General features: G+C 39.1%; 1 protein-coding gene across 1 annotated transcript in view; it reads right to left on the bottom strand.

The window, feature by feature from the left end:
* ITGA1 (integrin subunit alpha 1) overlaps positions 1–13,162 on the bottom strand; it is a 115,200-nt gene that overhangs the window by 18,805 nt on the left and 83,233 nt on the right. The window contains exons 16-22 of the mRNA XM_027817392.3: positions 12,421–12,587; positions 11,965–12,101; positions 10,118–10,228; positions 9,412–9,497; positions 9,082–9,217; positions 3,711–3,791; positions 638–714 (exon numbers count right to left, since the gene is read on the bottom strand). Of these exons, the coding sequence (XP_027673193.2) occupies positions 638–714; positions 3,711–3,791; positions 9,082–9,217; positions 9,412–9,497; positions 10,118–10,228; positions 11,965–12,101; positions 12,421–12,587 (795 nt within the window). The remainder of the gene's footprint in view (positions 1–637; positions 715–3,710; positions 3,792–9,081; positions 9,218–9,411; positions 9,498–10,117; positions 10,229–11,964; positions 12,102–12,420; positions 12,588–13,162) is intronic.

Here is a 13,162-nt window from a genome sequence, read left to right as displayed (position 1 = left end):
TCCCACTGGCCACTTCAAGTTAATTATGGTCTTTTAAAAATAAATTGAAATGGCTCTTTCCAGTAAGTAAAAGGTACATACTGCATTAGGCCAAAGTCAAAATTACACCCTTGTAGAAATGAGAATACAAACTGCTGTAGATTGAAAATAGCTACATTATATCAAGTAGGGGCCATCTCCATCGCACAATCCCTGTAATTTCCTGTGACACCATATATTACAGGCAGGTGCAGTCCAATTTACCCATGCAGCTATGGCAAGGCACCTCAATCTTGACTTGCTGCAACACCATTGCTATTTGAGGCCTAGGCCTCTCTCCTTGGCAGAGACTGCAAATTGTGTTACAATATATGGTAATTTTATTATCAGAACAGATGTCTTCTGTGGTTGAAGCTAGAAAATCTGAGTCACTTGTCTCATTGGTCTCTATAAATGAATGTCCATTTATTTAATCCACATCATTTGATAGCCTCAAACAAACCAACAGTTCTGTACATCTCTAAAGCTGGACATTCTAGACATTTAATATTCTCTTTTGAACCAACCCCCCCCCCCAAAACTCCCCATCTCTGTCATACCAGCTGGAGTGCAAGCTATACAGAAAGTTTGAGATATAAAAGCAATTTTGGTAACTAACCTTGTTACATACACCTGAACAGTAGCATTTTCCAGAAGATAAGAAGCGTTGAATTGGAATACTATTCTGAAAGAAATCTGGGGGAGAAAACACATATTTTAAAAAGATACTAAGAAAAGGAGAGTAATACTCAGCTAAACATTAAAATGTATTCAGATGAAAACTGGCAAAATTCCTAAGTCAAAAATCTTGGAGTCCATACTCAGTTTTCAGTCCATCTAACTGAACGAGTAGGACTTCAGGATTTTGCCCAAAATGAAAAGGAAATCCAATAGCCATCAGGTTATTACACTGCAAGGCCAATTTTTCAAAACTGGTGGCTCAGAATAAAATTGAATATATAATGTGTGTATAAAAGATAATTAAAATAAAATTACATATTTAAATTCCAATTTGTAAATTTAATTTCCTTGATTTAAGAATTCCACATCTGTTGATCCCGAGAGCCTGGTACAACAGCTATCAGGCCTTTAGGGAGGGATTTGTATACAAAGCCTTGGTAGTATAGCTGGTATGGGCTGTTTCCCTTCCTCATTTAGAAGAGGCTGCTGGGTTTGCATCTGTTCGTACTAATGTGATGGCATTTTTAATACATGGCAAAGGTGCCTAGAGTGTTGAATAGGTATTTTTTAAATGTATTTAAGAAATCTAAACAAATAAATAATCCTGGATTTTACAACAATTTACTAATGACTATAATTAAGGCTAATATAACATAACATTGTCACTTGGAAGGCTTTGGAAGCTCTGTTCTAAACATGCACCTCTCAGCATCACTAGACAGATTACACCGTAGCAGTTTTGCTTTGGTTTAATGAAAATGTAGCATTTGGTAATTATGTGATATAACAATCTTACAGTTTGTTAATCTAAAGGAATTTGAATTCAAGCTCTTTATTTCTCCATTGGTTTAAACGTGTGCACAGCTTTAGTATAAGTGATCCAGAGAACATTGTATGGGCGATTTGAGCATATAAGGAAGTCAGGAAGAGGCCTAGAACAGGAATTTACTGGGACTGTTTATCAGCCAATTAGACGAATTAATATCTGAATGCAAATGAGGGTATGAAACATCTAGGTTTTCAGACTGAGTGGGAATTGAAGGACTCTAGCCACAGACAAACTGACAATAACAGTTGGAAAGTAAAATGAGAAGACTCTTAAGAAGCTGCGAATGGGAATAATAAGTGGGGTTTGTCCTGATTTGTCTACATGGAAAGAACAGTTTATCTAGTTGCTACTGCTCAGAGACTGGAATTGGAAAAGTGTGTATGTTGGTGTGTGAGAGAGAATCTAAGGTAATTTATTATATCTGCACAAGATTTGGTGTACCCCAAAATAAAAGGAATAAGATATTTTATCCTAGAGCAATTTAAGTGCAATTGATTGTCCTTATTTTAAGCTATTTTATAAACACTGAAGTCCAAATTTAAAGTGCTGCATTTGGACATTTGATTTAATCACCAAAGAATACATCTGGGCTACCAGAAATTTATTCCTAAAATATAAAGAAATAGGTTACAATTGTTTAAACATTTTTACTTCCAGGTCTCTAGGTATGTTTCTTATGCAAATTGTTGAGGTTATAGGAAATTTTCTTTCATCTAGCTCAGGGATGGCCAACCTGAGCCTCAGAAGGAGCCAGAATTTACCAATGTACATTGCCAAAGAGCCGCAGTAATACATCAGTAGTCCCCACATCAGCTCCCCCCAGCTCCTAGCGTCTCCCATCCAGCAGCAGCCCCATCAATCAGCGCCTCCCCTCCCTCCCAATCAGCTGTTTCATGGTGTGCAGGAGGCTCTGTGGGGGAAGGGGAAGGAGCAAGGGCACGGCAGGCTCAAGAGAGGGGGTGGGATGGGGTGGAGTAGGGGCAGGGCCTGTGGTAGAGCCAGCCACAAAACTCCTGTTGAACCCTTAGGCATGTAAAATCAGTGCCTACATTTCCAGGGTAAAAGTTCTCTCTGGGCATGTGCACTGCTGCCTCAGTGGAAGAATCCAGACACCTATCTCCTGAGTAAGCCCCAGAGCGATCTGGAACTGGGGAAAGTTTGATGTTTGCCTGCCTATCTCGCATGTGAGGCCCCATTCAGTAGGTGTGCTCGTAGGCTGATCATCATGTTGGGTCCCATTTAGAATGGAAAAGGCGGCGGCGGCGGCAATGTTATAACTTTTAGCTCAGTGGTTAGAGCACTCACCTGGGATGTGGGGGACCCTGATTCAACTCCCCCTTTTGCCTGATGGGGATATTTCAATGTGGGGCTCCTTTAGTCTCACCCGTTGAAGTTGTTTCATTGTGGATAAATTCTTAAAGAGCCATAGGGCCAGAAACAGAGAGAGAGAGAGAGAGAGAATGACTCTGTAACCTGCTAGCTAAGGCATACACCTGGAAGGTGGGATACTTAAGGCACAGTGCTCCTGCTCTTTAATTGAGTGCCATAACCACTGAGCTAAAAGTTATAAGGTGGGTGTCATCTTAACCTCCTGTTTTGTGTGAGTGAGGCACATGCCTAACTCATTCTCACAAAACCCAACTTAGGTGGCTAAACTGCCTGATTCCAAGAGAGGGGTTTCTGTTTGTGGTTGACTAGCAGAGCCAGGTGCGTCCCTGCATCCTGGAATGAGACAACTATCTCTGTGAAAGGGGCAGGGTTTAGGACACACCTCTCTCACACATGGCTTTTGTGAATCACATTCTAAGGTACCTATCTCTCCCCATTCATTATAGAGGCTAGGTTTCTTCCGTGAAGAATTGAGAGTTAAATGTGCGGGGGGGGGGGGGTGTGGAACATCATGGCATTTCCTGGATCTTACATGGCTATTTCCATAGAGACAAAATCTATATTAGAAAGGGGACCTTTTGAGTCTTATTTTAGGGAGGCACAGTGAGGTGTGTGTGTGGGGGGGGGGAGGGAGTTCTTTTTTCATTGACATGGAGTTATTTGAGATTTATTTACATCTAGAAGCTTAATTGGTGCATAAATACATAACTGATCATGTAGCAAAGCTCAGGATGGACAGCTGCCATACAGGGCTGCTGCCCTCTCCAAAAATATTCCATTAACAGTTTCCTACCTCTTCTCCAGACTTTAGGAAAGGGTATCCCACTTTACAGGTAATATTGTGATTGGATTCACAGCTATCTTTCTGTATACCCTAGACAGAAAGAGTCACATCATTACAAGAGTGATTTCACTTTTATGTGAAACATTTTAAAAAATGTGTTAATTAAAAATTAAACAGTCCAGAAGTATAGCACATATTCTTTGTAATAGTTACATTCCATCATCATCATAATCATCATAATCTAAAATTCAAATTGTTAATGGATATGACTTTCTACATTTTTGTTTCATAACATATGTAAAATATTTTTATCATAATATTGTTATATAAAGTTATATCAGAATTACTATTATTATCAGTGAAAGTGTACAGAGAACTTCACAAAATGCATAGGGCTTGAGTTTAAAATATGCATACATGCAAAAGAATTCTCTTCTCATCCCAAAGCATCTTTACAAATATGGGGAGCAGTACAGTGTCACCATTCAGTGGTGAAGTGGGGGACTTCAACTACTCAGACATCTATTGGGAAAATAACACAGCAGGGTACAGAGTATCCAATGAGTTCTTGGAATGTATTGGAGACAATTTTTTATTTCAGAAGGTGGAGAAAGTTACTAGGGGAGAGGCTGTTCTAGATTTGATTTTGAAAAACAGGGAGGAACTGCTAAGAATTTGAAAGTGGAAGGCAGCTTGGGTGAAAGTGATCATGAAATGATGAGTTCATGATTCTAAGGTATAGTAGGAGGGAGAACAGCAAAATAAAGACAGTGGATTTCAAGAAGACAGACGTTAGCAAACTCAGGGAGTTGATAGATAAGATCCTGTAGGAAGCAACTCTAAGGGGAAAAACAATTGAAGACATTTGGCAGTTTTTCAAAGAGACATTATTAAGGGCACAAGAGCAAACTATCCCACTGTGTAGGAAAGACAGGAAGTATGGGAAGAGACCACCCAAGCTTAACCAGAAGATCTTCAATGATCTAAAAAAAAAAAAAAAAGAGTCCTACAAAAAGTGGAAACTAGGTCAAATTACAAAGGATGAGTATATACAACTAACACAAGTACATAGGGACAAAATTAGAAAGGTCAAGGCACAAAGCAAGATCTATCTAGCTGGAGATATAAAGGGTAACAAGAAAACATTCTACAAATACACTAGAAGCAAGAGGAAGACCCAGGACAGGGTAGGCCCATTACTCAATGAGGGGCCGGGGGGAATAATAACAGAAAATGTGGAAATGGCAGAGGTGCTTAATGACTTCTTTGTTTCGGTTTTCACCAAGAAGGCTGGTGGTGATTGGACGTCTAACATAGTGACTACCGGTGAAAATGAGGTAGGATCAGAAGAGGCTAAAATAGGGAAAGAACAAGTTAAAATAACTTAGACAAATTAGATGTCTTCAAGTCACCAGGGCCTGATGAAATGCATTCTAGAATATTCAAGGAGCTGACTGAGAAGATATCTGAGTCATTAGCGATTATCTTTGAAAAGTCATGGAAGACTGGAGAGATTCCAGAAGACCGGAAAAGGGCAAATATAGTACCAATCTATAAAAATGGAAATAAAGACAACCCGGAGAATTACAGACCAGTCAGCTTAACTTCTGTACCCGGAAAGATAATGGAACAAATAGTTAAGCAATCAATTTGCAAACATCTAGAAGATAATAAGGTGATGAGTGACAGTCAGCATGGATTTGTCAAAAACAAATTGTGTCAAACCAACCTGATAACTTTCTTTGGCAGGGTAACAAGCCTTGTGGATGGGGCTGGGGGTGGGGAAGTGGTAGACATGGTATATCTTGACTTTGGTAAAGCTTTTGACACTGTCTCGCATGACCTTCTCAAACAAACTAGGGAAATGCAACCTAGATGGAACTACTATAAGGTGGGTGCAAAACTGGTTGAAAAACCATTCCCAGAGAGTGGTTATCAGTGGTTCACAGTCATGCTGGAAGGACATAATGAGTGGGGTCCCGCAGGGATCAGTTCTGGATCCAGTTCTGTTCAATATCTTCATCAATGATTTGGATAATGGCATAAAGAATACATTTAGAAAGTTTGCAGATGATACCAAGCTGGGAGGGGTTGCAAGTGCTTTGGAGGATAGGATTAAAATTCAAAATGATCTGGAGAAACTGGAGAAATGGTCTGATGAAATTCAATAAGGACAAATGCAAAGTATTCCACTTAGGAAAGAACAATCAGTTGCACACATACAAAATGGGAAATGACTGCCTAGGAAGGAGTACTGGGGAAAGGGATCTGGGGGTCATAGTGGAGCACAAGCTAAACATGAATCAACAGTGTAACACTGTTGCAAAAAAAAAAAAAAAAAAGCAAACATCATTCTGGGATGTATTAGCAGGAGTGTTGTAAGCACGACACGAGAAGTAATTCTTCCGCTCTACTCCGCACTGATTAGGCCTCAACTGGAGCATTGTGTCCAGTTATAGGCACCACATTGCAGGAAGGATGTAGCAAATTGGAGAGAATCCAGAGAAGAGTGACAAAAATGATTAAAGGTCTAGAAAACAAGACCTATGAGGGAAGATTGAAAAAAAACTGGGTTTGTTTAGTCTGGAAAAGAAAAGACTGAGAGGGGACATGATAACAGTTTTCAAGTACATAAAAGGTTGTTACAAGGAGGAGGGAGAAAAATTGTTGTTCTTAACCTCTGAGGATAGGACAAGAAGCAATGGGCTTAAATTGCAGCAAGGGAGGTTCAGGTTGGACATTAGGAAAAACTTCTTAACTGTCAAAAGGTGGTTAAGCACTGGAATAAATTGCCTAGGGAGGTTGTGGAATCTCCATCACTGGGGATTTTTAAGAGCAGGTTGGACAAACACCTGTCAGGAATGGTCTAGATAATACTTAGTCCTGCCAAGAGTGCAGGGGACTGGACTAGATGACCTCTCGAGGTCCCTTCCAGTCCTATGATTCATTTTGGACCATGATTTGTACCTCCACTAAGCCCAGCTTGGTCATGTCCTTATGTATGATGTTCCATCACCAAGTCTGATCAGCCTCTAGGTCTGACTGACCCTAGTTTGTGTTTTGCATTATTTTCTTTGGCTTCCTTTCTACCGTTTATCTTGTCCAATGTCCCCACCATTATAATATTTTTGATTGCAGCCAATCTCATAACGATCTCCGATTTCACATTCTACCCTCCTCCTAACTTCATTTCTTTTAACATCATCCCACTTTTTATATCTGCCATCTTCCAAAGAACTCTCATCTCTACTGCCTAAAGCCTTCTGGTATCCATTTCATTTAATGCAGCTACTTCCAGAGTACTACTGTTAATAAACTCGCTTGATAAATTTTCACTTTGGTAGCCAAAGTACATGTTTTAACCTCAACCTTGATGGAACCATCGACAATGATCAAGCTTCCTAGGTACACGTAAAATTTCACTTGTTCAATGGCTTCACCACTGCTGCATTTCAACACTTCATCTATTGTCCATTTCACAAGATGCGACCACTTCATCTTCTTGGCATTTATTGTAAGTCCAAGTTGACTACACCAATTTTCCCTGGCAGTGAAGAGTATCATATTTAAATCAAAGGTGTCTGGCAGTTGTACAATGTCATCTGCATAAGCTACAGAACTTAATTCTAGATCACACAATGTCACACTCTCCATCTCATCTACTATTTTTAACATCTAATTTAGGAACATGATAAATAGTGTTGGTTATTCCATGCCCTCTTGTTTTACACCCCTCTTACTTGAATCAGATGCTTAATCTTCCACCAGAAGTACAGGAGACTTCATACATAACTTTTTTCACTGCGGTTATCCTAGCTGGAACTCCATATAGATGTTACTACTTTCCACAATACTTTACTCCAAACCAAATTAAATGCCTTTGTGAAGTTGATGAAGGCAGCAGACATCTTTAATCCACATTCCCACTACAGGGTTCAGCATTTTGTCAAAATGTTCCTTTCCAGACTTTAATCACCTCTTTGACATTGGTTGTTAATTCACTGGAGGCTGTCTGACAACTTGCATTATTGCCCTGATTGTGTTTCTGTACAACTTAACCTTTTTGTATATTGTTTTCATATCTTGTTTTGTTGCTGCTCCTGCCAGTTGTTGAGTGTCTTCATTCCAAAACTTTTCTTGTCCAACATTTGTGATTTCCTCACTGCTTTGTGCAATGCTTTTAATTCTTCTTATTTCCCAGCTGTCTTGGCTTGTTTACACTTCTCCTATAATGTTCTTGTTTCGTACTCAGAATGCACAAAAATGCATGCACAATCACGCCTACTTGCAAGCACAATTACCATGACTCCATATAAATCTAGCATTTACTTCATACACACCAGGAATCATGCAATCAAGCACTGGATCTAACTGGCCATTTGTATGCACAAATACTTGATTTGTACATATAATGGTGGAAACTGTGTACACAACTTAGGCACATAATTACATGCACACTTTTAAAAAGCAGGCCCATGATAAATAGATCAATAACATTTTAAATTCTTGACATCTAATCAAACCAATCATCTTGGTAACTTCAGAATTGTTTATCATTAACTTTCTATAGCTCTGAGGTCATCACATGTTTATTATTAATATTTGTTTTAACTGATAAGGTGCTTCCCCGTACCCCTGACATCAGAATGTCAGCAAAGCACATATTGTTATTCTCCCCTTCCCATGCATTTCATAATCCCCTCTTCCCAACTGTTGCTGCTGTAGGTGCTCCTTCTTGCCCTTTGACTATGGTGATATGATGCAGAGCCTCCTCCAAGACTGCATTCATGGAACTGATTCCTCCTTTCACTTACACCAATGAATATGGTTCCTTTAAGTCAAAAGAGTTACATCGTCTTCCTGATGTAAGTGAATTTGCTTTGCTGCTGTTGCTGTCGGTCCCAGGATATAAGAGAGACAAGGTGGGTAAGGTAATATCTTTTATTGGACCCACTTCGGTTGATGGAAGGGATGAGCTTTCAAACTTCACAGAGCTCTTCCTCAGGTCTGGAGAAGATAACCAGAGCGTCCAGGCTAAAGCTGAAGAACATGAGGAAAAGCGCTGTGAAGCTCAAAAGCTTGTCCCTTCCACCAACAGAAGTTGGTCCAATAAAAGATATTACCTCACCCAGCTTGTCTCTCTGGTGGGAGTGAAGGCAGATTTAGGCCCTATGTATCTTCACTGCTCTGACACCATCCTCAGTTGAACAGTACTGTTTCTCACCCATTTCCTTAAAGACCATAATGGTGCTTGGTTTGCACTGGCCTAAGAAATTTAGTCCCATGATAATTCTCAAACTGATGTCCCTAGTTTAGCAGCTTAATAGACCAACCCCCTCAAATCTCTCCACCAGATTGTGATAAATTGAAAAATCTATACCTCAATTCCAGCAAAAATAATGTTTGGAGAGTACTGTACTAAGACTCTGGTATTATAGGCACTGTCTTTTTTATTCCTGACAGACAGTAGCACGTTGAACTTATCATTGCTTGACTTTATGATGAATGGAGAGGAACTGTAAAATAAAATAAAATAATTGTGTTAATTATCTTTACTTTACAAACTGATAAAAAAAATTAAGCAATGGAACTTTTTCCCCATGGCCATACTGTTTTGTCTTTGAGAAAACATTGATCACCAGTATTCTATCAGAACACAGAATCTCTATTTTATTAGTATGGCAGCTATATTAAGTTTCAGTGTAGTTACCTGTCTCCAGCTATACTTGTTGTTATAATCAGAACGAGATCTGTAATACATTTATTTTTGATTCCACAGTCTTTTGTGAAAGGAATCTGCAACAATAATATTGATAGTTGTATTCACATTTTGTTATAAGTATAATCAAAATCTAAGTATCAGCATTTCAAGCCATTATGTATTTTACATTATAAAAACACCTTTTGTTTGACTGTCATGGAGACCTTTGTTGGTATTAGTTAATGAAGCCTCCTGCTACCCTGTGAAATTATTGGGTGTTATTACCCAGCTGCAGAAGAGGGATACCTACGCATGGATGAACAGAAAGGTTAAGTGATTTACCCAAAATCACAGAGTGAGTCAGTGGCAAAATTGTGAATAGTACCAATGAGTCCTGACACATTCCCCTGCTCTAATTTGTAGACTAGATACAGCTGCCTCCTTTCGCTGGAGTGTCCTATGGGCAGGTCATTCAGCTTTAAAATTCAGTTAGAGCTTCACAACCTGATTCAAATGCCACTGAAGTCAAAGTCCCCACCAATGGAGGTTTCATGGGAGAATGCATCTCCCAGCCTGGCCCCTCCATCCTCACTGTCCAGCCCTAGCCAATTTATGGACTAAGCCATCCAGCTCTAGGCCTTGCAGGAGCTGTCTGGAGAGGGGTGAATCTCAGCTTAAATACTCTAGATATTAGCAATGAATCTTAACGACTTACATATTCATACGCTGATTTCGGCTGGTCGCTATCGAGAACTGGCCCATTCTCTGGGTTGGAAAAATTGAACTCCAACAAAACCTTTACAGAGTTCTGAAAATCAGGCTTGTCCTAGAAATGAAATAAATGAAACTGTTTTTATGACATTTTCCCTTAAAACCACCATTGGTATGGAAGCCTCTAAAGGAGAATAAATACGGAGAACCCCCCCCCCCCAAATGCAATATTTTTCAGTCTCATTCTCATCAGAACCACAGTGTAGGAAAAATATCTGAAAAAGGAACAACTTGGTCTAGTTAGCTAATGACGACCAGCTTGTTTCCAACCAAAACCTCCAAAATACATGTCCCATAGGATCACAAAAGGTCATCTAGTCCATCCCTCTACCAATGCACGATCATTCAAGATCTTAAATGCGTCAACATTTACAGTTACTTTTATACTTCTTATTCTTCAAAGGCAGCCCTGGAATAGGCAGATACGAGGCCCACGGACATGAATGGAGTGCCCTTTTGTGCCAGGGATGAATCTGTGCCCATTATTCTTACACATATTGCACGTTCAAGCAAATCTTATGCATCATATACCAGTAGGGTAATTTTTTCAGCAAGCAACTGTGGAGTTGCTAGGATATGGGTGCACAACAGGAGTTAGGAACCTAAGTCCCTATGTTAGGAGCCTAGGTCCCAGTTCTCGGACCACTGCGATGCACAAAACTCCCAATGACCTTGTAGGCATCTCAACTTGCCCGCCACCTGAGTTTTTGCTGTAAAAGCTCCTTAGGCACTTGTGTTTCTGAGCAAGTGCACTGCTGCCTCCCTGTGAGCGTCCAGATGCCTATCTCCCACCTAAGCCCTTGCGTGATTCACAGACCATGGGAAGAAAGGTGTTTGGTCCCCTAACTCCCCCAAGAGGCCTGATGCAGTAGATGTGCTCACAGGCTGCCTAACGGATTGGGCTCCCATAGGCGAGCTTACACAAAGCAGCTTGAGGGGTGGAGAGGAGGAGGAGCTGCCACCTCTCAAATGAGTGCTCTAACCATTATACTATGGGATATTCTGATATAGGGAGTCACTCTGTCTCTCCTGTTGATGAAATTGCACTGTGGATAAATAATGAAAGAATCACTGGACCAGGGGGAATGGATGCTGTGTCTCCCACATCCTGGGTAAGTAGTCCAAGCATCAGGCTACAGAGTCATTCTCATGCTTGTGCTCTCATTCTTTCCCCTTTAAAGAGTCAGTTGGGCCAGTCATTGGGCTCAGTGTGACAATGCCGAAATCCTTTTGAGCGTTCAGCCCTAGATGTTTTAAGAATAGGTATCGAATAATGTAAATCCCTAATGATTTAAAACCAATGATCATAATGGACCTTTCATATGAACTGCTAACTGCTTTACATTTATTTTTTTATAGTAAAGAGGTCTAGCTCTGGTCTTCTCACACATACTCTGTCCCAACCCTAATCAGAGTTACACTAGCAAAGAATTGCACCAATGTGCAAATTACACTTTCATCTCACATCTTCCAGCTGACTCTTTTGCTCACACCTAAGTCATCACCACCATCCTTTACATGACTGATGAATTCAGCCCAAATGTGTTATTTGGATTTTAAATATAAACAACAAAGAAATAAAAATAAATTGAGCTAGGAGAATTTAATATATAGTCAAAGAAATATTAATACTATGAAACTGATTAATAATGTGTATACCGGCTTTTGACAATGATAGTGAATGTAAGGAGCCTTTTTAATCTATTTTAGCATTAATGCAATAAAAATGCACTTAGAGATAACTGTAGTGTAACAATGAGAAAATATAGCCACTTTATATGATTTACTTGCCAACACGTAGAAGTTATGTTTAATACATTCTGACCCTTTGACAGTGATATTTTTTTGTATCTTCCTTTCTTGACTTTCCATGAACAAGCTTCGAGATATCTGTCTTTGTGAGTCAAGCGTAGCCCAATACTGTATACCTACAAAGATAATTGAAATAATAAAACCTATGTGGATAGGATTATAAGCAGATAGATATCTCCCTACTCTTTTTTCTCCCCATTTATTTTTGCTGTTTTTTTTAAAAATAAACTGTAATAAAATTTTAACAATTTTAATATTTTTATAGATTGTGAATATCAAACTTAAAAAATAATCATTTCAGAGTTGCTTGCTGTTTTTTGGGGGGAGGAGGGAACCCAAACCAACCCACCAAAACCAAAAAACAAACCAAAACAAACTCAGATGCAAATAGAGCAGGTTTTCATGCAAAGATTCGATGACTTGCTGTCTACTTACTGGTTTCATTTATTGTATCTTCTTTAGACTTTAGTCTGACTTCAAAACATATTGTGGCATTTATGCATACTGTTTCTTTTTTATCCATATTACAGTTTTTCTTTTGGATATTGATTTTATTGGGTGTGAAATTCATGGAAACATTTACTACAGCTACATCGCGAGACCTTAAGAAAACACCAAGAGGAAAGAAGATACTTAAATAATGTAAATCTTTTAGCATTTTAAAAACAAACTTGTCAAACTGTGCAATACTGTACATTACTGAACATACATACAGTGATACAGGCAGATAATGACATACACTATACATACTATGAGGTATACTGTATAATGGGAAAGGAGCAGTTAGTGGAATACTCTTCAGACCTTCCATAGAAATGCACAAAGGATAAGATTTTCAGAAGCATCTAAGTGACAGAAGCCTAAGTCCCATTTTCTAAAGAGATTGTTAGGTACTTAGGAGCCTAAATCTCATTGCAAGTCAAAGGGACTTTGAAAATGGGACTTAGTCTGCTAAGTCATTTTGGAGCTTTTGAAATTTTTATCCAAAATGGTTGTTACTTCTTACTTTTCTGATGATTGCAAAGTATGTAAAAGCCAGCAAATTAAAACCACACTGAGGCAACATAAAATGTATTAAGAGCAAAAAATAAAAGTAGTTCTAAGTCCAAAATTCTGGTTGGCAAAGTCTTGGGAGAAGCATTATTTGTTATGATGATTTCTGTTCTGTTTTTATAAG

The sequence above is a fragment of the Chelonia mydas genome, chromosome 5 (assembly GCF_015237465.2).
Source record: "Chelonia mydas isolate rCheMyd1 chromosome 5, rCheMyd1.pri.v2, whole genome shotgun sequence".
Classification (NCBI taxonomy): domain Eukaryota; kingdom Metazoa; phylum Chordata; order Testudines; family Cheloniidae; genus Chelonia; species Chelonia mydas.
Note: the sequence above shows the minus strand (reverse complement) of the source record. Positions and strands in the feature narration are given on the sequence as shown.